General features: G+C 37.7%; 2 protein-coding genes across 8 annotated transcripts; both read right to left on the minus strand.

Moving 5' to 3' along the window:
- Positions 1–776: 776 nt before the first annotated feature.
- LOC111607677 lies at positions 777–8605 on the minus strand. The gene is made up of 8 exons (XM_023329919.1): positions 8442–8605; positions 5111–5386; positions 4767–4840; positions 4265–4445; positions 4000–4065; positions 3477–3554; positions 2681–2973; positions 777–2514 (listed from the first exon to the last, which is right to left on the minus strand). Exons 1-8 carry the CDS (start codon positions 8551–8553, stop codon positions 2425–2427), a joined length of 1170 nt encoding a protein of 389 aa, XP_023185687.1. The 5' UTR covers positions 8554–8605; the 3' UTR covers positions 777–2424.
- A 1604-nt stretch (positions 8606–10209) lies between these two features.
- Positions 10210–25993, minus strand: LOC111607678. 7 transcript variants are annotated; one of them, XM_023329924.1, is made up of 23 exons: positions 25915–25991; positions 22116–22336; positions 20525–20800; positions 20263–20336; positions 19760–19949; positions 19433–19506; positions 18959–19136; positions 18736–18801; positions 18542–18613; positions 16782–17823; positions 16007–16075; positions 14938–15213; positions 14612–14685; positions 14180–14354; positions 13991–14047; positions 13819–13896; positions 13084–13581; positions 12090–12365; positions 11768–11841; positions 11350–11524; positions 11149–11196; positions 10931–11008; positions 10210–10392 (listed from the first exon to the last, which is right to left on the minus strand). In XM_023329924.1, the coding sequence occupies exons 2-10, from the start codon at positions 22198–22200 to the stop codon at positions 17762–17764; spliced, it is 1077 nt and encodes a 358-aa protein (XP_023185692.1). In that variant the 5' UTR covers positions 22201–22336; positions 25915–25991; the 3' UTR covers positions 10210–10392; positions 10931–11008; positions 11149–11196; positions 11350–11524; positions 11768–11841; positions 12090–12365; positions 13084–13581; positions 13819–13896; positions 13991–14047; positions 14180–14354; positions 14612–14685; positions 14938–15213; positions 16007–16075; positions 16782–17761. The 7 variants fall into 7 exon arrangements, with proteins under 7 accessions (XP_023185692.1, XP_023185693.1, XP_023185690.1 ...); XM_023329925.1 differs by lacking the exon at positions 11149–11196; XM_023329922.1 differs by having other exon boundaries at positions 10931–11196.
- Between the last annotated feature and the right edge of the window lie 162 nt (positions 25994–26155).

The raw sequence follows: 26155 nt of genomic DNA on the forward strand, positions 1-26155 counted from the left end.
AAAAAAAAAAACAAACTAAGGTTTTGACCATGAGAAACTGTTTTACGCAGATGACACTCTATTCACAGCTAACGGCGGTTAGGTATTCAAATGATGTTTTTAAAACAAAGAAAACCACCGTCCTCCAGCACAGAACCTTATCTTATCTTTAGATAAGCGTAGAAACATCTAAATTATCTTCAAAAAGGTTGAGAAATGTCAAAGAAACAGTGGCTAACTTATAGAAAACAATTGCATTGATCTTTTTGGGGGCAGACACACTTAATTGTTTCTCTATAGCGACATGCAAACTGTGGATACCGCAGCCTTTTAAGATGCTATTTCTGTTTTTTTTTTTTTTTGTTGAAAAGTGTGAACACGATTAAACATTGTTTGAGTGTGGGTGTTGAGATGCAGGGTGTTGCAGCATTTTAGCCCGACGCACAAAATGTGACTAACTCCTTCCAAGTGACCAGATCCCGTTGAGTCTCACCGGTAATCAGAATGCAAAGACTAATGAGGGGGGAAAAGAAAAAAAAAAACACAACCCACAATATGAATGGCGGTCAAAACGATTGCTCCCACTGCAAGAAAGCATCTCCACGTCGACACAAAAGCACGATAGCGATCTTGCGCTCGGCGCACACAGAGCAGCAAACCACAAACACATTTTCAGCAAAAATGCACAGGATATGGTGAAAGATGCAGACATCACCGGGTTGCACACTCAATGTGAAAAATGAAGCCGCTTGCAAAGGTGAAAATGTCGGTCTGAATAAAGGTCAAATCGCAGTTGCTACCATGCTACATATTTTTTTATTTATTTTTGTACTTTTAAAATTACAAATAGAACAAAACATTACAGCATTGCAATGATGGAACAAAGACAATAAAGATAAATAATGGAGGTTGAGATCCTTTTGTTTTTTGTATATAACAAAAATACAAGAAAGGTCACTTGCCTTTATCATCAGATAATCACTTGGGAAAATTCGGAACAACCTTAACGTACCTTAATGTGCACCACAAGCGACATTTAAATAGAAAACAGAAGCAGACAAAGACAAAGTTAAACTAAAGTTAGATAGTTGGCTAAATGGAAGCGCACCAATAACCTGGATCCTCCAGGCATCCCAGAACAATTTCCTCGAAACAAGAAACGCATCGCAAGTTTTCAAATGCAACATTTGCTTTCCTAGAATATATGGTAAAAAAAAAAAGAGAAAAAATGATAAAGGGTTTTGTTTTTTTTGTTTTTTTAAAAGTTGACACTTCCAAATTTTCACATACCATTGAGTGATTTTAGCCGCCTATCTCTACTGTTGACCACCATTTGCAAATTAAACACACGATGCGCTCCGTGTTAGTATTTTTTGGACTGAGAGGAGTTTGTCTTAAAGTAAACAGAATTCATTAGTTACATGACAACATTTCTTTTTTTTTTACACACATACAAAGAAACTCTCAAATAGTTTGATGCAGCAACTGAAACATGTGTCCACAGAATACATCTCCCACTTCAATCTGTGCCTAGCAAGTTCTGTTTTCATTTTCGCTTAGAAAATAAAAAAAGTTAAAAATATACATAGATATAGGCCGGCATGAGATTCTCCTGGCTTTGAAACATTTAAACAAAACAAACAAAAACGACATGATCAGCCACACAGATTTTAATTATGTAAAAAGAAAATCCCATCAGCGTTATTTTTCAGTCAGATCAATCCAAACTGGGCTTGTTTTCAAATTCAAGACTGAATTTGATCAATTTCAGATCAAGTTCTGAAATCGAAGGCTCAGAGATTTAAGTTTGTCTTTCGGTGCATCTATCTCGGTATTTTCTCATTAATGAGAGAATACTGATGCTTGGCAATGTGTGGTCTTAGTAACCACACATTGAAAGGACATTTTTAGTCTCGATGAGTCATTGCTTTACATGCTAGCTGTTGTATGAAAACAGCACTAACTGTAGGAAATTGCTGAATAATTAAAAACTAACTAGATAAGTATTTAACTCTTATTTCATAAGTGCCTTGAAGTGAAACAGTAAAGTTTGTCGAGGAACAGCTGGCTGTCTTTCAGCCAGCTGACCGGAAGTTCCCATCAATATATGGGAAACTTGATACTCAACTTGATTTATCATCTATAGAAAATATCAAAAGTGACATTTTAACAGAAGTCAGAAAGAGTTTGAACATGTTTAGTTTGAGTTCAGCGTTAAAGCTTTTCAACGATATCGCAGGTTGTAGTTTGTTAATCTGCACGGGCTGAAGTTTTTTTAGTTTGAACACACACACACACCCACCACCCACACACACACGCACACAAACACACACCCACACACACCTACACACACACACACACACAAAAAAATAAACATTAAAGTGGAGCAGCCCAGAAAATCAGGAGGAATAAAACTTCTGTGTCTAACTTTATCTCAGATGATTTTTAATCTAGTTGAGGTTTGTTTCCTTTCTTCCTGGGCTGAGGAAGAGGAGGAGGCTGCTCGTCATCGGCGTCACTGGCAGGTTTCTGTGCCTAAAGGAAGTGAAAACCAAAAGGTCAGACCAAAAAAAAATACACAAGTTGAAGACACACAAGCTCAGATCGAGCACTGAAATATTTTCTGTTTGCAATGTCCAGTAAAAACTGAATCTTAACAATCCAGTCAACTAGAGCCCTGAGGGAACCAAGCGGCTCCTACCTGCCCGGTTCTTCGGGGGCTGGGCTGAGGTTGGCTGTTGGGTTCAGGGGCTCGGGCTCGAGGTTGGCGGTTTTGCTTGGTGCGGCTCTGTCGAGGGCCGGTGTTGCCCGGTGCCTGTTGCTGCTCTTGCTGCTGCTGCTGCTGCTGCTGCTGCTGCTGCTGGTGGTGGTGCTGGTGCTGGTGCTGCTGATGATGGTGACGGTTGGGATGATGAGGAGGAGGATGGTTAGGAAGAGGCGGATGATTGGGATGGTGACTGGTGTTGGTCCACTCCAAACGGAGCTCCTCCTCATCTGTTCAAAGAATATATACAGAAGAATCTCAATGAGACTTACTAATAATAATGATAAAAAAAAAAGAAATCAAATTTATGCATAAAATTAACTGGGCCATAGTTTCGATGGTCAGGAAACTTGTTTGACTTTTTCATATTCATGCAACTTTTTTTGTCTCCCAATCAAATATGAAAAGTTAGCTTTCACTGTACTGGCTGATTATATTGCTGTAAGTCAATAAACAAAACTCAAATATTTTAGTTATTTTGTGTAAAACTGGATTTGTTGTAAGCAAAAGAAACATGTTCATGTTTTACAAATAGCACAAAGAATTTGACGGTAAAATATTTGGCCCGGACAGTGGGCCTTGGGGTTCTCCAGAAGATTTAATCACATAACCCAAGAAGAGTTGTGTGTGTGTTGGTGTTTTTCAGGTCATTATGGGTTAGTTACAGCTGCTTCCATCAACCTTTAATGATAAGAATGCTAATCTTTTGAGTCAATTGTGTTAAGTACATTACCCTTCAGGCGTAGTTTCCTTGTCCGCTTAGTTCGGACGCAGCAAAGAATGACAGTGATGATCAGCAATATAACGATACCTGATGAAGATGATAAGAAATTTGGTCAGTGGTGTAAGATTGAAAACGTCAAACAATTCGGTTAGGTTGTTTCAGTCAAGAATAACTGTAGAAAAACATTCAACAAAATCACTTGTAGCATGAATTATCTACATGTTCCCTTTCAGTCATGCTACATTTTTCAACACAGAAATGGTTCAACGAACAAACAAAGCAAGAAAAAAAAAAAAAAAGATTTTCCTCCTGTACGAATTGATGAGATTTTGCATTTAAAGACTATATATTTTAGTATTTCTCAGCGTAGCATTATCCTGCTTCGACGAAAACAATGTAATTATTTAATAAGTAATTAAATGAATATGAATTCAGCTTGTACATATCTTCACATGAGGTGCAGCATCTCTACAATGTAGTGCAGTAAATGGTCAAAAACATGTCCTTATGTCAAAGGAATGTGAAAACGTACCTCCTCCTCCACCTACAAAAACCCAGATATTTATTCCTAACACTTCTTCTGGGAGACCTGGGATACCTTCAAAAACAAAGAAGGAAAAATATGTATGTTTTTCTGATGATTAGCATACATGTTTTCTATAGACATTATTTACTACTGAGCACTTCTAATCTACACAACTTGTAGTGAGAAAAATCTGTACTTCACTTTGTTTTAGGTAGCAGTTATTAGCTGGAGCACATTGAGCTTTAAGCCATGGTCACCAAAACATACTTACCTATTTTAGCACAATTATGAGTGACAGGCTCGCTGATTTCAAAACTGACTTCATTGGAAATGTTGCAAGCAAATTTGATGTTTTTAGTTTCTGCGGCTGTCAACTTAAAAGTCAGAACCGTTGTCTTCGTCTGGACATTGTTCCGAAGCCATTCGTACTTTTTGATAACATGCTTGGATGCCTGAAGAGAAATGAGAATCAAAGTCTGATTGGAAAGTTCAAGAAAAACAGAAGACAAATAGAGTGGGACTGTTCAGAACAATCTAAAATTATTTCTTTTTACATGTTAACGCAAATCTCAAAGGATCAAAATGTATCATATCGTAATGATATTCTGCTGCTTTCACTTTGACAGGGTCATATGAGAAGGAAAGATCTGGTTTATCAGATCATTTATGATTGAAAAACTGGAGGAATACATGTGAATAAGAACTTTAGAAAAACATCAGAGTCAGCATTTAGTCTTTTTGGGTTTTTATAAAGAGGCAAAACGAGAACTTACCTTATCAGGAATGCATTGAAAGATCACGTTTTTATCATCACATTTTGCTTCCACTGCAGGCTTCTTCACAGGATCTGAGAATAAAGAATACCAGACGTCACTGAGGGAATATGAAAGATATATTAAATATAAAAGATATTATCTGCTGAATTTCTGCACACGTTTAAGCTCCTCCAGTGGATCAAAACAATAAACTCACAGTTTCATAAGCGGACATCAACTTAATTGTTAATATTTTGACATCTTCAACGAGGAAATTAAAAAGAAGATCCATGAGGGGCTTTCAAATATGAACAGTAATGTTTGGCGAACTATAAAAAACACATGCAATATTTTGTACTTACCTCGTATACATAAGTGTGTTGTCACCGTTTTCTGTGCTTTTCCATTGTTATTGTGAACCTCAGGGGTGTAAACTCCTTCTTGGTCCTTCTTCAGATTAGTCAGTTTGAGGGATCCATCTTCATCAATGTCAGAAGTTTTACCGGCAATTATATGTGACGATTTTTTATGAAATATTGTTTGGTCTTTAAACTTCCACTTCAGAGAATCGTCAGATTTCAGTTTGTATCCCAGACGAACATTGATGCTTCGACCCGTTGCAGCGTACAAGTCACAACCTTTGGATGAGAAAGAAAAGGAAGCAGAAGAAGAGCAGGGTTCAGAGAAGATGGAGACTTTATGGACAACAGACAACAATCACCTCACAGTTTACTAAGCTGGAAAGAGACGTTGCTTGAGCTTTTTTATTTTTATTTTTTAAATGACTGGATGTGCATCCCGTTAACATACATTCAAGCTTTCCCGATTTAAACAAAAAAAGGTTCTGGAGGTGTGAATACTTTACTGATGCACAGTATGCAGAAGATGGAGCTCCACCAATATTTCTTGCACTACCTTCATTTGATGTTTACCTGGGATTCAAAGCCCTCGAGTCAAAGTGAAACTCTGCAGCTTTCTGCGTTGAATCTTTTGTTTCAGCGTCACGTCGCTGTTGGATGAGGTGAGTGTTGCATCCTGTTTTCTCGGCCCTGACCACAGAAACTGAGTGGCACACACTCCCACACGGTTCTCTGACTTTAAAGTCGAGCCTGAACTCCCTTCGCTGTTGGGCAGCTGGATCCTGCCCGCTGCGGCGTCATTTTGCTGGCTTAATATTAAAAATAAAGTTCCTCTGGTGGATGGAAACTTTTTTTTTCAGTCGTGAAAAAAGTTGTAAAGAACAGAGATGGTACGCAATTATATAATGACTTTGAACGAGTTTCGATCTCTGTGAAGTTTAACCCGCAGTGAATAAACCATTTCCTGAGTCACCGTTTCGTATAAAATCTCTCGGTATGATTATAAGAAGCTGCATAAAATAAGATCACGGTTCCTCCTTGCGGCAAGCTGTCCTTATGACTTGTTAGACCAGAAGAATAAAAATTAAAGCTAAATTGTGCAAAGCAGCAGGAACCTCTGACCAACTGATCTCTGGATATTTCATTAAAAACCACAACCCTCCCCAGCTGTAACCAAAACAGTCGTGCTTCTAACCTCAGATCTCACAATCTCTGAATCCTTCCAGCTATTTAAAGTGTGAGAAATAAGAGAAATCTGAACACGACGTGACGTCCCGAGGAAAGGAGAACTTCTTTTCCTCGTAGCACCAAGACGAGACGGCAGCTAAACAGAACCTGGAGGGAAACCTCCAACTGAGCTCCAGAAGACGGTGGACGCCGGACGCTTTGTTTCAGTTTCAAACCAGAGTGAGAAGAAGCAAAGTTATGAAATCCATGACCTTTAGAGGAGCAACAGCTCAGCTAGAAGATCCAGCCCACTTTTCTCCGTGAAACACGTCACGTTACTCAGTAGATACTTAGGAACTCTGAATACAAATACACACAAACTTCCACTCCCCTCACTGACGTTGAATCAGACCAAATTTCTCTTGTTTTTTGCTGAGACACAATCATGAAAATTATTTCTGTTTTCTAAATGTCAGGAAACAAAGTGAGAACTATGGGGGTGGCAGCAGCAGCAGCAGCAGCAGCAGGAGGAACTGATGCACTTTATAAAACAGATGACATCATGGGGAAAGAAAATTATGTAGAAATATGGAAACAAAATGAAAAGACAACAACAAGTAAAATCTTAGCCACGGTTTGGATTTACAAATGGACGATAAACCTCAATTTACAGCCAAAACGGCTAAAAGTGGCTAAAGGTCAACAAAATAAATGTTTTGGTGTGGCCACCATGAAGCCATGATCTGAGTCTAATGGAGAGGTTGTGTGAAGATCTGAAGGTGTGTGTGTGTGTGTGTGTGTGGGCGGGGTGAAGAGGCCTACAAAATGGACTCCAGCAGTTCTGTCACGATGAATGAGCCAGAACTCCAACAAACTACTGGGAGAAACTCGTGGCAGGAAGTCCGAAACATTCAAAAGACAGTCGTTCCTGACGCTGACCGAAACGTCGAGCAATGAGGAAAAAATGTGTTTGTGTCGTTTTATCAGGTGGACTTAAATATCTGGTTTCAACTGTAGATTAAACTGATAGATTTGATCAACACTGAATTATAAAATCTTTTTATTTTTATTTTTATTTGCTTTAATTTAGCAAACAAACACCAGGAAGTCTCTCCTGTGATGCTGTTCTGAGTTTGCCACATTTCCGGACTCTTGGCCTTCATCTCACTTTGCGACTGTTAGCGTCTCGACCACCGAAGACATGTGAAGTTTTGAGCCTCGAGTTCAAAAGAGAAAAAAATTAAAAATCTTTCCAATCTATAAAAACATATTAATGCAATGCAAAATTTGCATGCATTAAATATCATATTGAAAGAAATATTGCTCTTTCTGCAGTTTAACACATTGTTCAACCCTAGTTGAACCCAAAATGGATCACAAATAATGTTAAAATTGTGGTTTTATAAGATCTGTTATATTTAGAGTTTTTTTAACTTTTACTTTAAACCTGAACTCTTTAATGTTTGCACATAATTGGTATATTATAAACCATAATTCTGCAGGATCACCTCAACATTTCTGCTTTTGCACGTCTTCCTGTTTGTCCGCTGTAACCTCATTTCAGACCGACGCCACCACCAGCAGGAACCTTTTCTGTCGGCTATCGCTCTCTTCCCCTAACTCTGATTCTCGCAATGTTTTCACTTTTAACTCCAAGCCAACTGATTTTTATATACAGTATATATATATAAAAAAAAACCCAAATCAAAACCAAAAAAAAAGCAGAGGGAAGAACAGAAATGGGAAAACAAACAAATTTGGATTTCTATGTTTTCTTCTCCAGCCTCTAAAGATACAACATTGTTCAATAAAAGCTCAATTGTGAAAGAAATCAGAATAGAAATCATTTAATCGACCAGCATCAATTGAGGGATAAAAGTTTTTCTTTGAGAAATGAGTTTACTATCATTCCAAGGCAGTAAATTTTGTATAAAAGTTTCATCTTTTTCCTTGAAAACCTAAACAAAACCAGAGGAAAACATGACAAGTGAATCCATCTGTGTTTTAGACACGAAAAAGAGCAAATATCTGCTTCAGGAAGCATGAAAACCAAAGAGGTTAAAGATCTAGAATTCCACAAACTGCTGGAATTAAACATTATCCTCAAAGCAAATGCTAAATCCTCCCCTTCCAACAGTGAAAACTGATTTCTTTATTAGTTCAGTACCTTGGGAGGCGACGGCGGAGCAGCAGAGCAGAAACGCCGAGACGACAGAAACCGATGCCATCTTCATCGTCGTCCTCCTCACACTTGGCTGAAAAGAAGAACTTTCCATCATCGAGGTTATTTCCTGTCACAGCGGCTCGTATCGCTCACGTCGAGCGCGCAGAGCTCTTGGTTTTGAAAGGAAGTGATCCAAGAGGCCCCCGCCGGTCTACTTGCAACGCAGCGAGAACAAAGGCGGCGGGCGAGTAGAAAATGTCATTTTCAGAACAACAGAGGAGGCGCGTGTCGTTGACTAAATATAATTATTTCCCTACTATAATGAGATCATTTGAGCTGCGACCATCAAAAAAAAAAGCAGCTCAGAAAGAGGCCTGTAGGTGTTGCTGACCTCAAGATCTTATTTAAAGCTATTAAAGCTCCTTTGGTGTTCTGAGCTCTCAGAACTAAGATTGGCATCAACATTTTTTTTTTAAGAAACTTCCTTATTTATGGCCACACAGTTAAGATACAGTAGATTATTTTTTATCTTGCAGGTTGAAAGTTACTTGCCAAACCTCCCAGTAAAGCATTTCAACCTTTTTACTCTGGTATTAAAACCATAAACAAACCTTTATGTAGCCGTTCAAATAAAATAGCCACGTTTATTGATACGAAGCTCACAATAAGGATATAAACAGTGACATGTATAAAGTCAATTTCTTTAAAAAATCGATCAAGTGAGAGTATAAATAGTTACTCAAGTGCAACAAAAAAGTGCAGTGCAGTAAAACTACTTTTACTCAAGTAAATGTAACCAGTACTACCCACTTTTGAACATGGTTGACAAAATTAGTAGCCTGTTCTTATTAATAAACTTGACGATATATTGGCGTTAATTAGTCATCAAGTTGCTTCAAGGGCGGTTCGGAAAAAACGCGTCACATGTTAATGCATTGCACGGTTGTAAACTAACCTGCTATTAATATAAAAATATTATGGTCTTTCCTGTGTTTGATCTCGTGTCAAAAGTGTAAAACTCAACAGATTTTACATTGTCCCTATGTAGTCAACCAAGATGAGGCAAGAAAGGGAAACAGTTCAGGTTGGAAAGTAAGTACACCCTGACTGCTTTCACTAGATTAAACAGGGGAAGAAGCAGAAGGTTCACAATTAACCAGGACTAGTCTGTAGGGAACTGGGGCCCTTTTTTATTTTTATTTACCTTTTTTATATTTGTTGTTTTCAATCTATCAGTCAGTCAAGTTTATGTGTGCAGCAGATTTCAGCAACAAGGAAGTTCGAAGTGCTTTACATCATAAAATCGTCCCCAAAAAAATCAATTGAAATATTACTTTATTGTTACATTTACTCTCAAAGCATCCACATAGCATCTTCACTAAAGAATAAACAATTCACAGAAGCATATTTTATTTTTCTACAATCAAAGTGACAAAAATGCCTGGTTAAAACTCTAGAAAAGGTTTTCAAATCAGTCAAGATCACAAACTTCAATGAGATTTAATGTTTCAGAATTGTAGTTGCTAAAACATAAGACGGCTCGGGGCGTGCCGTGGTGGCGTAGCGGTTAGCGAGACCCACATTTAGAGGCCTTGAGTCCTTGACGCGGCCGTCGCGGGTTCGACTCCCGGACCCGACGACATTTGCCGCATGTCTTCCCCCCTCTCCTTCCCCGTTTCCTGTCAGCCTACTGTCATATAAGGGACACTAGAGCCCACAAAACACCCCATGGAGGGGTAAAAAAAAACTTAAGACGGCTGGCGACACAAAGTCTGTTTTGAGTTTTGCAGAAATTTTATTCGTCAAATCAAAGACAGGAAAAAAATATGTATGTAAAAAGAAATACAAAAATTGGCTCATGACTGGAGGTGGTGAGGTTGAAGAGAAGAAAAATTAGGATGATGACTGTGTTGCTCTGTATCGATCCGCTGCATAGGAAGCTCCTCCCCATCAGCTGAGAGATGAAAAACGAGACAAAAATTAGGATGCAAAGCTGAATAAAACTGAGCAAACAGCAACGCGTTCTACATAATAATAAATAAAAAAAACATATTCAGTTTGCTCCTTGGCTGCATAATTTACGTTAGCTAAACAATTTGACCTTTTTTTTTCTAAAACAGTGCAGAAAATTGACATCATTGTCAACTACTTGTTCTGTTTGCTGATAGGCCCGGTCAAAATTCTACTGAAGGGAATCCAAGTCAATGGAAGAAAGCCCAGACTGATCTGTGACATGCGATTTGAATTGAGAGTAAAAGCATACGAAGGCAATGGCCAGATTAATCAATGCAGGTTCGAACATAAAAGTAGAAATAGAAGTAGGCCCAACATCGAGCCTTGAGGTGCCCCAAAAGTTTTGATCTGGTCATTTACGGAGAACTGTCGATAGTGGTATTTAAACAGGTCTCTAATATATTTTCCAGGAAGTTCTTACTTTCAACAACCGATTTTTTAAAAATGAGAAAAAAAAACCCAACAAAAAAACACATCACCCTTCAGTCCCATCGTCATCTTCTTTTCAACTCGGACAAAACAAACGGAGACAAGGACGGTCAGCACAACAATGAAACCTGGAAAAATGACGGGGAAAAAAACACTAAGAGATTGTACTACCAAAAATATATATGACGTATGTATATATATATACAGTATAGTTTATTCTGAAACATATCAGAATAAACTAAAACTTAATAGAAATCTACAAACATACCCACTCTGGCACCAGTTAAAATCCAGATATTTATTCCATCTGGATATCCTTTAAAAACAATACATGTGAAAAACTTTTCAATTTTTACCTCGAGCCACACAATTTGAGGGGAACTTATGCTTATTCCATCTTATTTTAGGTATTATTAGCTACACATTGTCAAACAGCAGCTATTAGCCATGGTGAAAACGACAAACCTACCCGTCTTTGCACAGATATGAACGACAGGCTCACTGCTTTCAGAACTGACTTTGTTGGACACTTTGCAAACAAATTGGGCTCCTTTGGTTTCCTCTGCTCTCGTTTCAAACGACCGTCTGTTTCCCTTCGCCTCCTCACCGTCCTGAAGCCACTCGAGCTCGGCATCAGCAGGCTGCTGCAGGGAAATGAAAACGCTGCTCATAACGGAAACCAGGGTGAAAATCAGTCGATGACATGTTTGTCTGGCATTTAAATAATTTCCTGTGGTCTTTACTTCCACACGGCCATGTGAGACGCTGATTTTAAGTACAGCTAAACAGCAAGGTACTTGAAATGTTTAGGAATAAAGAATGTGACTAGTCGTTCTAGGAACTGTCTTGTGGTTATTAGTTAAAAAGATGTAAAACCAAGTTCTTACCGCCCCGGAAACACAATGAAAGATCACATTTTCATCCTGACATGTTGCTTTGACTTCAGGTTTCTTCACAGGATCTGAGAAAGTTCAATTAGATCAAATACATGATGATATTAAGGAAATATGCTGATATTCTGCACGTGTTTAAGATCTAATGGTGGATCGACAGCTTGACGTCACAGTTTTAACGTTTTCAGAGAACTTAATATTTACCATTTGGACAACAACAGTGAGGAAATAGAGAAAAAATAAGAATAAATCAAGCGCAAGATTTCAAATGTGAATAGATGTTCAGGAAGCTGTGTAGAAATATTGTTGTACCTACCCAGCACACATAAATTTGTGTTCCTTGTGGTCTGAGGTCTTCCATTTTGATCAAAAACCTCAAAGGTGTAAAGTCCTGCTTGGTCCAGCTTCAGATTTGTCAGTTTGAGGGATCCATCATCATTAATATCAGCATTTTTCCCAACAACTAGCCTTACTGATCTTTTATAAAATATTATGTTGCCATTTAGCTTCCACTTCAGAGTATCGGTAGGTTTTAGTTGGTATCCTAGAGGAACATTGAAGTTTCCACCCACTGCAGCAAACTGGTCACAACCTTTGGATCAGAAAAAGAGAAAGAAAAAAAAAAAGCTAAAGAAGAGAAGGATTGTTTGAAAATGGACACTAGATGGCAGACAATCATCTCAAAGTCCAGCAATAAAGTTTAATAAAGCATGTAAAAGTCAATGTGGTAGTAAATGGAACAAGTCACCATGGCAGAAACAAAGAAAATGGTAAAAAAAAAAAAGCAAAACAAAACAAAAAAAACACTCCCCTGTTAGTTCACTGGGTAAAAAGACAAACTTTGAAGCCTGTTTGCTCACTAATATTAACATTAATATTATTATTATTATTTACTGCTATGTGTTTGACATTATTTTAGAATCTATAAGTAACTCAAAACACCCACCGGCAAAACTTGTTCCTGGTTTTGTCATGACAAAATAAATGTAAAAATACCCACAGGCCATCTGAATTATGAAAATAAATAAACAATTTGCCCGTAGATTTGGATACGCGTCCTTCTGATTCACCGCTTTCCATGAGTTTAACTTCCCAGAAACTTCCAGGAGGTCAACTGAGTCGGACCGTTTTCTAGAGCTTCCCGTTTTCAACAGCTGAATGAAATCCTGTTGACATTAAATTTGAACAAATATGTGCAGCTGGAGATGAGGAATGCAGAACACAGAGGTTGTGTGACTCTAGAAAAGCCACATCTCCTTAAAATCAACCTGCAGCAACATTAAAAAGTGATTTTAATAGCAGACTGGTACCTTGCGAGGCGACAGCGGCGCAGCAGAGCAAACACACAGCGACGACAGAGAGCGACGCCATTGTCTTGGTCTTCACCGTCACATTTGACCAAAAAGAAGAACTTTCCCTCGTTGAGCTCATTTCCTGCAACAGCTCACATCTCTATTGTCAGTGAAATTGCTAGTTTTGAAAGGAAGTGACACAAAAGGCCCCCAGGTCTACATTTATGTGACACCAAGTATTTTTATTTACTTTTATTATCATTCATTACATTTCATTGCTCGTTTCAATCCCACAAGGACAAAATTATTTGTCTGAGAGTCTTAACTTGCCTCTACGAAAAGGAGAAAGGCTTTCACTAATGTACAGATCTTTGTCCAGCACCGGCTGAGCGTACAGAAATATTGTTTGGCTCATGGCTGGTGGTGATGAGGAGGAGGATGGTTAGGAAGAGGAGGAAGATGGCGATGATAATGGCTGCTCGGGATCGGTCCGCTGCAAAGGGAGCTCAACATCGTCTGTTCAGTGATTAAAGACAGGCAGAAATTAGGACTCAAAGCCAAATATTTAGCTAGTTATTTGTGAAGTAGCCTCAGTGAAGACATTATTTTAAACCTGACAGGAAGTCAGAGGACAAACACTCGTTCTGATTGTAATTTATTTCTTTGTAGATCTTAAATATAATTGCAGCTGTTCTTTAATCTGCAAAGTTCTTATTCTGAACAACTGATCAATAAAATGAAATAACACATTACCCTTCAGTCGCGTCTTCCTTTTCCTTTTAGCCCAGACACAGCAAACAGTAGCGGTGATGGTCAGCAGAAGAACAAAAACTAGAAACATTATAGCACGACTGTTATTAAAAATGTTCAAGATTTATGGACATTTTAGTGTATTTCATGTATTTATGTCAATTTAAAAACATACCAACTCTATATCCATTAAAAACCCAGAAAAATTTTCCACACTGTTCATCTGGGAAACCTTTAAAAAACAATAAATAGCCAAAAACAATTAACTTTACTCATTGCTATTCCATCCTGTTTTAGACAGCAGTTACTAGCTGAAGCATGTTGTGCAGCTTTTAGCCATGATGACCACAACATAAATACTGACCTATTTTAGCGCAATTATTAGCAACAGGCTCACTGGTTTCAGAACTGGCTTCGTTGAAGACTTTACAAACAAACTGGTGAGCTTCATTTTCTGCCGCTTTTATCTCAAAACTCAAATTACTTTCCTCCATCTTGGTTCCGTTCAGAAGCCATTCATACTTTGCGTCCGTAGGTTGCTAAAGTAAATAGAAATAGGGACAAGAAAAATAAAGACTGTTTAGAAACAAATTATGGCGCCCATTGTGCTATGGTTACTACAAACTGTTCAGGACCAATTACCTCAACCTCGGTAGGGCCAAACTGTATCACATCGCAATGATTTACTGTGACTTTTACTTTGACAGGGCCACATGAGACGGAAATAACTGGTTTAACAAACTAATTATGACTCTTATGGTATTTTGGTTAAAAAGATGTGACAATAAATACTTACTTGACCAAGAAAGCAGTGAAACCTCACGTTTCCATCCTGACAGGTTGCATTTACTTTAGGCTTCTTCACAGGATCTGAGAACAAAGGATACCAGACGTCACTGAGGGAATATGAAAGATATTATCTGCTGAATTTCTGCACATGTTTAAGCTCCTCCAGTGGATTAAAACAATAAACTCACAGTTTCATAAGCTGACATCAACTTAATTGGTAATATTTTGACATCTTCAACGAGGAAATTAAAAAGAAGATCCATGAGGGGCTTTCAATATGAACAGTAATGTTTGGCGAACTATAAAAAAACACATGCAATATTTTGTACTTACCTCGTATACATAAGTGTGTTGTCATCGTTTTCTGTGCTTTTCCATTGCTATTCGAAACCTCAGGGGCGTAAACTCCTTCTTGGTCCTTCTTCAGATTAGTCAGTTTGAGGGATCCCTCTTCATCAATGTCAGAAGGTTTACCGGCAATTATATATGACGATTTTTTATGAAATATTGTTTGGTCTTTAAACTTCCACTTCAGAGAATCGTCAGATTTCAGTTTGTATCCCAGACGAACATTGATGCTTCGACCCGTTGCAGCGTACAAGTCACAACCTTTGGATGAGAAAGAAGAGGAAGCAGAAGAAGAGCAGGGTTCAGAGAAGATGGAGACTTTATGGACAACAGACAACAATCACCTCACAGTTTACTAAGCTGGAAAGAGACGATGCTTGAGCTTTTTTATTTTATTTTTTTTTAAATGACTGGATGTGCATCCCATTAACATACATTCAAGCTCGCCCGTTTTAAAAGAAAAATTCAGTTTGTTTTCAGACTACATTTGATCCGTTTCAGAATGTGAGAAAAACTCACAGCTGAAACTGGAACACATGTTGTACCTACCCAGTAGACATAGTTTTGTGCTTTTCAGGACCAGAACTTTTCCATTTTCATCTAAAACATCAGAGGTATAAAGTCCTGCTTGGTTCTCCTTCAGGTTTATCAGTCTAAGGGATCCGTCTGCATTAACGTCACTTTCTTTCTCAACAATTAGCCTTTCTGGTCTTTTATAAAATATTATGCTGCCATTTAGCTTCCACTTCAGACTGTCAGTAGGTTTTAGTTGGTATCCTAGCTAGAGGAACATTGAAGTTTCCACCCACTGCAACAAACTGGTCACAATCTTTGGATCACAAAGAAAAATAAAACAGCAGAAGAAGAGCAGGGTTAAGAGAAGATGGACATTTTATAGATGGCGCCTCACCTAACAGTCTACCACTAATCAATCAACCAATCAATCAAATTTTATTTGTATAGCACTTTTTCAGCATTTCAAAGTGCTTTACATCATAACAAACACAAAAACACAAAGTCATGCAACATATAGAATCAACAATCAAATCGGTACCTTGGGAGGCGACGGCGGAGCAGCAGAGCAGAAACACACACAGCACAGAGTCCGATGCCATCTTCCTCACTGAAAAGAACAACTTGCCATCATCAAGAACATTTCCTGTTGCAACCATTAATATCCACGAGCTCTTGATTTTGAGCGGAAGTGGAACTCAAAGCCACAATTTGATGCAGTAAGAACACACAGAGCAGCACAAAACTTACAGTCCAACAGCGTAAATAATGAGATCAACTTCTCAACAAAATAAAATTGCCAGAAAAGTAAGTCTGTTTATTTGCAACTACATTCAATCTGCACTCAGAACTTGCTGGAAAAGCTGGTAACACTTCAAAACACGACCTTAGGTCTATTTCCATTACATGTTTCTAACTACTTCCTGTGGGTTGACATAAATTCTTCCCTTGGTGCAAAAGATTAAAACAAACAAACAAAAAAAACATTTCAATAATCCTCCTCGTCAACAACTTAGAGGTTTCTGCTCGATTAAGGTTTTGGAAAAGAAAAACCAATTTAATTGTCAAATAAACATCGGAAAAAAAAGCAGAAATGTTCTCAGGTGAAAAGTTTTGTGGTTTTCATGCCTGAAAACTGATCATCTGAAATGTGCAAGTGACAAAGAAATTGGTGCAAAAGTAACCAGGCTATTTCCGAGATGATATATACATCATATATATATATATATATATATATATATATATATATATATATATATATATATATATATATATATATAAACCTGCTAATAATGTCAAAGATGTAAACAACTTACAGAGTTTTACAGGAGTGGTGATGGTTACAGTATCGTCAGCTGCAGGGAGGAAGGATCTCTGATAATCCTGTTATGTAAAATATCAGATTGGTCAGAAAAAACACTGCAAACAACATTTTTTTTCTCCATTTCAGTAGCAACTCTCCAGAGTTCTGCTTCTGCTTTTCATGGAAAATCATGTTATTTATCCAGAACCTAAACCTCCTAGTCAGCACTGGCTCTCTGTTTCTCAATATTTCTGAACTTTCAAAACATTTTCTTAACTGAGGCAGACGTTGCTGCTCTCTAGCTGCTCCTATCAAAATGGCAGCACTGTCATATGTTTATTAAATGCAATCAGTTGTAGGATTTTCAACAACATTTAAAGGAATTGCAAGTTTACTTTTGGTTTTATTTATTGCGACACAAGACAACAACACAGAGACCTCAATTCGTCATCGTTGTGAAACTAGTTTGAATAATTAAGAATAAAAACGGAGTATTTTACATGGAGGGACATACACACAACGTGATTATTCACATTAAGTTTGATGATCAAAGCTTGCAGCTAAAAATGGTAAAAGAGAATCCACAGAATCTTATAACACAGCCTTCAATGAATTAAAAATATTCATAACACAAAAATGTTAGGACTCTGTCTGCTAAAGAAGCTGGGGTCCTCACAGAATATACAGTATATATAAACATATGCATAGTTTGAACCCAGATATTAACATATATGTCGTAAAAAAAAAAACTTTCCACTTCGCTAAATGCCAGAAAAATAAGAAAAGTTATCTTTGAATTAGTGAGTGTTTCACCAGCTCTGTCAGGAGAAATGGGTCAAACGTTCAGCAAACTACAGGAAGTGTTCGACTCAAGTCATACAAAATAAAAAGCAACTCCATAAAATATTAGGGAAATGTTTGTAAAGAGCTGCAGCTTCAGCAGAGGCTCCGCCCAGCTGCTGCAGGTGATGATGGTGATGAAGAGGAGGGTGATCAATGAGTGCAATAGGCTGGCGATGAAGACTGTCCTGCTCGGTACTCAAGCTCCGCCTCATCTGTTCAGAAAACAGCAGCAGACGTTAATCAGCGGTCACAGAGGAAGGATATGTAAAAATTAAAACTTAAGTGTGAAGTAGAGCAGAGTTTTTATTTTCTAGCTCTGACACAATGAATATTAATGATTTGATCAACTTTTATTGATCAAACCAGAAGGTAGACATAATGGTTAGCCAGGATTTTCAAGAATAACCATTCAGTGAGGCAAATATGTACTTGCAACATTTGGTTTCATGAATTTAAACCTATATTTTATTTTCTAATATGTTTTACTGTGATTGAACTCCCACAAACTTTATGCATTTTTATATTATTAACTTTATTTTTAGTCTTAAGACTAAACAGGCTTTTGATTTGTTGTTGGTTCAACTTATTGTAACCTTTTTGAAATACCAATTAGCCATAGTTTTAAAAAGAAAAAGACCTAATGGTTGAAATTGTTACATTGTAAAATTTCCTGTCAAAAGTCTGAACAAAAATGCAAAATTTTATATTTTTTTGTTTAATTTTGCAATTACTGAGAGCAAACAATAAAAGTGGGCCGAGCAGCAAGCCTTGGGGTACTCCAGAGATTTAATGTCAGAAATTAATGGGAAGCAGTGGATGATGGTGGATTAATCAAATGAGCTTAAGCTGATTTTAAGAAATCTGCATTAATTGAGAGAGTTTTAACTTTTAATTCAAACAACTAAAATAGAAGTGGACTAAACACTTTACCGTTCTTCCCTCTTTTCTTCTTACACTGAACACAACACAAAATGATGATGATGATGATCAGAATTAAAAGACCTAAAAAGGATGAAAACACACACACATACACAAAATAATCAGAGAGGCATGTATAAAAATATATGTTTTATACAGATTTTCTTCTGCTGAGGTTCATTTGAGTGTGTTTCGGTGAAACAGACCTGCTCCACCAGCAATAACGATCCAGATGCTAACTCCAAAGATCTCCTCTGGGAGGCCCAGGAAAGCTTAAATAAAAAATCACAGCATAAAATTAGACACACACTTTATTTTAATATAACATATGGTTTATTATTGTGACTATTCCAATTTATAGATGTAGAAAAAGCTATTAGCTGAGCCACATTCTACATTTATAGTGTAATAGATGCTGTATATACTTACTAGAGACAACACAGCGATGACTGAAAGAGACACTTTTTTCAGAACTGGCCTGGTTGTAAACTTGGCAGGAGAAATTCATGTTTTTGCTTTCCGCAGAGTTTATGGTCAGAGACATTTTTGTTTCGTTGACGACGACGTCGCCGTCCTGGAGCCACTTGTACTGCGCGTCGTCGGGCTGCTGCAGGAGGACGAGGTCGAAACGCGGTTAAGAGACCATCAGGAGTCGGGTTAGGTTCAGGGAAAACAGAAGAAAACATTTCAGGATAACGGCAACTGGAATTAAATGAGAAGAAACAACTTCAGAATGTAAAAGCAGATTTCTGCGTCCGTGGGGTTGCTCTTCAGTATTGGAAAATGTTAATTTACATCACAGATGATTCCTGAGAATTTGAGGCCGAACAAAAGCTTCTAAAGTTACACAAGAAGACCCCAAGGTTGCTATTAGCAAAAAAATGAAGTAAAATAAAATCTCACCTGAGCTGCAAGGCAGGTAAAGACGACCTCTGAATCTTTACATGATGCATTTATTTCAGGCTTTTTCACAGGTTCTAATGTAATTAGATTAAAAAACATTTTAGATTGATAAAAAAAATAAAATTATGACAATCAATACAGCGAGCTTCTGATGTTCTGCATGTCAAAACCTCTGTAGTTCTTTATTAACTTCATTTCACAACAACGAATAGGGAAATCAAATTAGCTTTGATGGATCAAGATTAATTCATGTTTAATTTATTTCAAAATAACGTGTTACTAGTTTCTCATAGATGTAGCAGCGACGACTGGCTGTGATGTTCTTACCAATGCAGGTGTGAGTCAAAGAGTCACTTGTTTCAGAACTGACTTTGTTGCCAACTTCACAGGAAATGAGCAGGTTTTTAGTTTCTGCAACTTTTCTTGTCATAGAGATTTCTGTTGCATTGCTGATCATTTTGCCATCCTGGAGCCATTTGTAATGTATGGCGTCATATTGTTTTGTACCATCAGGTTGCTGATAAAAAGAATAATGAAAATGTAAAAAAATGTATATATAAATATATAAAATTGGAAAGTCATGAAGAATAACAATCAGGAAAATATGTTATTTGTATTTTAATCTATTAGTTCATTTTTCTCGTCCCTTGCAAACATGAAATTGCAAAAATGCCTCAAGATGTTCTAGTTACTGCATTGTGGATAGTTATTTTCTATTAATATCTGATTGGATTATTAAAGCTCTCTAAGGTTATGTAAAAAAAAAGACCTGAAAGAACTCCATTTTGGTTTTTTTTGGATAAATAATAGACCAAAATATTTGTCCTTACCGGATCATGACTGCAGGTAAAGACGACCTGTGAGGCCAGACAGGCTACATTTAATGTGGGCTTCTTCACGGGGTCTGTGTGGGTTCGAACACGAGACATTAATAACAGTGACCTCGTAAAAATAATACAGTCTGACAGCTTCAGGAACCAGAGTAACATGAGCCGACGAGAAGTTACAGTCCTTTAATAGCTAGACAATGAAAAAGAGCAATAGAGGTTATGGATGACTCACTGAGGAATATGCAACCAATTTTGTACCTACCCAGTACACATAAATTTGTGCTCTTTGAGGCCAGTTCTTTTCCATTGCTATTAAAAACCTCACTGGTGTAAAGTCCTGCTTGGTCCTTCTTCAGATTTGTCAGTTTGAGGGATCCATTATCATTAATATCTTCATTTTTACCACTAATTAATTTGTCTGGTCTTTTATAAAATATTAGGTTGCCCTTAAACTTCCACCTCAGATTCTCAGTAGATCCCAGTTTGTATCCCAGAGGAACATTGAAGTTTCCACCCACTGCAGCAAACTGGTCACAACCTTTGGATCAGAGAAACAGCAGTCAGTTCATCAGTAGACTTCAGTTTATATCAGAGAAACAGTGACGCTTTAGCTTGTTGCAACAAAATGGCTGCAACCTTTAAGCCAGAAAGAGCAACGAAAGTAAAAACAGGTTTCAATCACATCACAGTCGACCAGCTCCGGAAAACAAAATGCTGATATGATCCAACTGTCCTCCCCTTCATTGACTCTAGTAGAAATCACATCCAAGCAGCTGATGTGACACAGTTAAAACTCAATAACAGGAAATCGTTTCTTTAATGTGATCAGAAACATCAGTTCTGTGTTTAGTTCAACACCAAAATGTTACATTCCTGGCATCGAGTGTGAACTCAGCAAAGTAAGAATTATAGTGTAAAGAGAAATGTGTTAGAAATGACATTTAAAGACCAACGCAAACTTTCTGCAATCGACTTTGACTCTTTCACATCTGCAATGTTCTCCGCCTACGCTCAAACTCAGAGCATTTTCACACGGGCATAACACTCTTATTTACAGAAGGCCTTTGAATTGTTCCTGTTTTCCAAAGTGGATGAAATTGTAAAAAGTTCACGCTGAAGACGAAAAGAGATATGTGAGATTCAACAAAAGCCGGTCTTCGCCTGAGGAAGATTCAAATGCTCTGAGTTAAAAGTCTAAAGTTCTCATATGGGGGTGGAATCTTATGCATTGACGTCGCCGCACAGTTCTGGTTTCAAATTTGCATCCTATCTGATTTGTGTGCGTCTCAGTAAAATATGAAAGACAGTAAAGGAGGAAAAAAATGTGAAATTATTGATCATGTTTTCATTTATTTCCCCCACAAAAAACTTTTGATTTTTTTTTATTTAAGAAAAAGATGAGTCTGTTGCACTGCCAGGGATCAAAATTCACATGAAAGCTTAAATATACACGTAAAACCATCAGAATTATGACAGTCTTGAAATAAATTGAGAAGAAAAAATAATAACTCTTTTGATCTCAACACCTGGAGACCACATCAACTCACAGGAAACGTCCTATTCAGGTTTGTGAACTGAAAGCGTTTGATTAAACAATTGTTCAAATAAAAGAAAAAAAAAAATCAGAGTTTTTGTTTTTCTGTAAAATGTTGCCTATATTCAACGATTCCTTGTTTAAAAGCTACAGTTCAGTTCTGTTCGCTGAGCCGAATTTGAAAAATAGGTCCTGCTTTGGAGGCGCGTCAGAGCAAAGATCTGCAGATAAAAACGTGAAGTTAGACAAATAAAAACGCAATCGCACATCATCTGATCCGCTTCTTTCAATTCTCATTACAAAGTCCAACATTTCATACCTGGGGAGGCGACGGCGGCGGCGGAGCAGCAGAGCAGAAACACACAGACGCTCAGCAGGGAGGCCATCGTCTTCATCCTCCTCATCGCTTTGAGCAGAACTTTCCAACATTGAGGTTATTTCCTGTCTTGCCGCTTTACGCGTGCTGCGTGCTGTGATGCTCGTTTCTTGTCTCTCTCTCTCTCTCTCTCTCTTTTTTACAGTGCACACTTCCTCTGGTGTCTTAAAGAGGAAAACATCATCAACAAGCATATTTTATTAGGCATCAACATGAACGTTTTAGACCTTAAAATGAAGCAGAGCAAAGCAAGATTTATTTTAATACTAGAATTTATTAAAGTTGACCAAAATGTACAATAAAGTCTAAAAAAAATACAATATTCAGATAAAAATTTAATTACAGGGACTTTACCCGCCTTATATCTCATAGTTGGAGTGGTTGCAAACTGTGACTTGTTGTGTCCCATTGTGAAGGGAGACTTTTCACACCCTTGCAAGACCCAGCTAGAAATGATCTGCTTGTGGTTTCACGGCTTAAACCAGGCCATCAGATGTGAAGCCTGTTTTTCCTATCTGTGTTGATCTGTAAAAAACAAACCCCATAAAACTAAAAATAAAAACACACGGCCTTGCGTGGCTTTCCTTTCGAAGTTCGCGCATTTTGCCACATTGCCGCCGCAAACGTCGACGTGTTTTCTCGAGGTTTTAAGTGACGATCCAACAGAAAGTGGGGCTGAGCTGATGGACGCATGATTTTCAACCTTTTTATGAGTTAAAGTAAAAAAAAAAAAAAATAATAAAGTAATTTGTTGTGCCTTTAGTGCGACACAGGGTTTGAGCTGAAGCGCAACAAGTTGCTGTTGGAAGTCAACTAAGATGTTTTGAGAGGATAATAAGTATCCAATAATAATAAGTACATGTTCGTTTCTACATAAAATGTTAGTTTTTTTTTTTAATGTTTCGGTTCTTCATGAGCTTCAGTTTCACACGAGTTCAATTGTTTTGATGAAGTAGGATTCTCCTTGTGGTTTCAGAGGCTTGTGTTTCCTGGTTTCCCGTCGTCTTGGTTACACATTTAACTCATAAAACCTTTCATTTTCTCTTTGTTTTTCCTCTTTTTTCTTTTTTCTTTTCCAGCCTCATTATGCATGACGGACAATAACGTCTCTGTTTAGCTTGATTCAAATCCATTAGATTTATTTATTCCCCCATTGAGGGACATTAAGAACATTTCCATTTCTATTCTGTTCGATGTAAATGGTGCGATTTCACAAAGGAAGTCCAAATTTGGACCGTCCTGGAAACGTCTGCTGACAAAAGGCTGTGCTACCCTCCTTCAATCTTTTTTCTTTCTTTTTTGCTTCGTTTTTTTAACTCATTGCTGTTAATTCGTGAATTGACCAACCCTTTTGTTTGCTGAAACTCTTCCAAGTTTCTAAACGATGATTCTAAGAAAAATGGAGTCATTGTTATTTTTGGATGAAATTTGAGAGAGCGCATCTTCTTCAAGCAAAATGAAGCCACCCATTAATAACCATTGACAAATATGATTATTTTGTTGCTATTTTGTCAAATATTAAATGTGCAAAAATACATACTACTACTTTGACTCATGCATATTAGTGTTAGACTGTCATTGCACCATTTTGTTCTGAGTAAAGTGTGATCATAAGAGTGAGAGAACCATGGTGAGGTTCTCACAGTAAATGACACATCATATTATAACTTAACATAAAGATACATTTAACAGAAAACCAAAAAAAGCAGCAAAAAGTTGACTTCACCTTAAACACCAACACAGTTCATATTGTTCTCCTCAGGGTGGCGCTGTTTTACCACCTCTGCATGCAGTTAAGACGTTCAAAACAATAATCCGGATTAGAAATTAAGTGTAGCACAGAGCAGAAACTTGCTCTGAAGTGGTGACTGTGTGTGGCAGCAAGAAAAAAAAAATCAAAATAAAAAATCCATCAAAGTTTTCTGTGAAACATCCTGTAAGGCTCCGCGTTTAATTTCAGGTGCGCTTAAATCAGACTTTTAACAGCCTGTGAAAGTCAACGACCCACTGACTGCTTTGGGTCGGCACTTTGCGTCAGTGTGTTGGTTTCTCGGTGTTGTGGAGCGCTACTTCATTTTCTCTCACTATAGTTAGAAAGTTTAATGTGAAAAAACACTTAAAGCGACGACATGAACCCACTTTTATTTACCGGCCTGTGTTATTTAAAAACATCAACTCCTCTTCATGTCTGTGAAACTACTGAATTATTAACTTTACAATAATATTAAAGCAGAAAAAAGCAAAATATCTCCTACCTGAGAGCATCTTAACATCAGATTATGAATAAAGTAAAAGTAGCTTTGCTTTACAACAAGTACTTCAGATTATAAAATTTAACATTTGCATATTTGCTGTGTCCCTTATATGGTTTCTTGAAAACTGCAAACTGGGTATAAAGTAAATAAAGTGACTGGTGAAGGAAACTGGTTGCTTTGGATTTGATTAAAGGGTGTGAATGGGGTGGAATACAACTGCGTGCCACACTTTTCAGGTGTTTGCTTTCACATTTGAAAACAAGAAGTTGTTTTTGTTCGACATCACAGTGAAACACAAACCACCTGCTAAAGTCCCATTAAAATATGTGGGGGTTTGTGGTTGCAATGAGCCAAAATATGGAAAAAGTTCAAGAAAAAGGTCCAAGCAGACTATAGGAATAATGGATGTGAAAATAAAAGCATAAAGGAACATCTTTGGGACAATCTGTGACATTATGTCAACAAACGTATTCGTCATGGAGGTCGACATGCGGACTGTGTTCTTGTGCAGGCCACAGATGACCCATTTCAGTTAAATGGGCCTTTATAAATAGATCAGATATTTTTCCACTGGTCCAGTCCAACTCGTCCGAACATAAGTCAAAGACTCCCCGCAAACCCTTCAGACAAACCAATCGTCCAATCGTGCTCCTCTGTCTTGCTGTGAGCAGCCAACCAGAGCTCTTAAAAAACTGTTAATCTAATCACACAGCTCTGAATAACAACAATAAATCAGATATTTGATGTGTGTTACGTCAAACCGCGTCGCTCGCAGTCTCGCATCAGCTGTGATGAACAGAAAGGTTCTTCATTAACAAAGGTTTCTTTAAAAAAAAGTTACAGTCAGAACATTAAGAGGAGGAATAAGTAAAGTTCAAAAAGGAGAGAAATATCAAAGACGGAGACTAAAGATACGTCTTCATGTCCTGTGTCGAACTGGAGACCCATGAAGACAATGGATACATTCATATCTGCTCCTTTTGTTACTTATTCTCAGGATGCAGGAGTCAGGGTTAGCAAAGCAAAGTCAGAAGAAAGAGAACTTGTAACCAGCAACATCCTCATAGCTATTAATAATGTAGCCAGTAATCTATTGGGAAACGAAAGATGATAGGTTCTGGCATTCATCAGACAAGAGAGAAAACATAATCTTTAAAGGTCAAAACTGTGTTCACAAACAAGAAATTTGACTTTGTTTTCACATGTTCACAGCAAACTGATAATTTATAATTTACAGCAGGGGTGCCCAAAGTGGGTCCTCGAGGGCCGGCATCCTGCATGTTCTAGTTCTCTCCTGGGTGGTAGTAACAACCTTTTCAACATGTCAATGTTCTTCTTAGGTCTTCTAATGAGCCATCATTTGATCCAGGTGCATTAAACAAGGGACTAAAACATGCAGGACCCCGGCCCTCGAGGACCCACTTTGGGCACCACTCATTTATAGGAATCAAAATAAAGGATAGCGGTAAGATGTTCGCTTTTCTCACCGCTCAGTATTCACCATTAAGCTCCTCCTCTGCCAGTCCATCGTCCAAAGTTCACCACCATCACCACTGGCTAGGACCTAAAACAGGAAAACAACCAACCAGTTAACATCCTCACCTCTCTGCTGAACTCTATCTTAGTGAACTCACTTACTCCTTCGTTCAGCTTCTCGCTCTTTGGACCGTTCAAGTCCTATTAACAAATAAACTCCTCTTTCCATTCATGCTGTGCATCTGTTATTGT

The sequence above is a fragment of the Xiphophorus maculatus genome, chromosome 24 (assembly GCF_002775205.1).
Source record: "Xiphophorus maculatus strain JP 163 A chromosome 24, X_maculatus-5.0-male, whole genome shotgun sequence".
NCBI lineage: Eukaryota > Metazoa > Chordata > Actinopteri > Cyprinodontiformes > Poeciliidae > Xiphophorus > Xiphophorus maculatus.

Coding starts and splice junctions, on each gene's coding strand:
- LOC111607677 (XM_023329919.1), bottom strand. CDS start 8,553: ATGATGGAAAGTTCTTCTTTTCAGCCAAGTGTGAGGAGGACGACGATG. Junction 4,841..5,110: donor AACACACTTATGTATACGAG/GTAAGTACAAAA, acceptor CTTTATTCTCAG/ATCCTGTGAAGAAGCCTGCA. Junction 4,066..4,264: donor TCATAATTGTGCTAAAATAG/GTAAGTATGTTT, acceptor TTGTTTTTGAAG/GTATCCCAGGTCTCCCAGAA.
- LOC111607678 (XM_023329923.1), bottom strand. CDS start 22,200: ATGAGGAGGATGAAGACGATGGCCTCCCTGCTGAGCGTCTGTGTGTTT. Junction 19,507..19,759: donor TTTGACTCACACCTGCATTG/GTAAGAACATCA, acceptor TAATTACATTAG/AACCTGTGAAAAAGCCTGAA. Junction 17,824..18,541: donor GAAGAAAAGAGGGAAGAACG/GTAAAGTGTTTA, acceptor TTTTCTGAACAG/ATGAGGCGGAGCTTGAGTAC.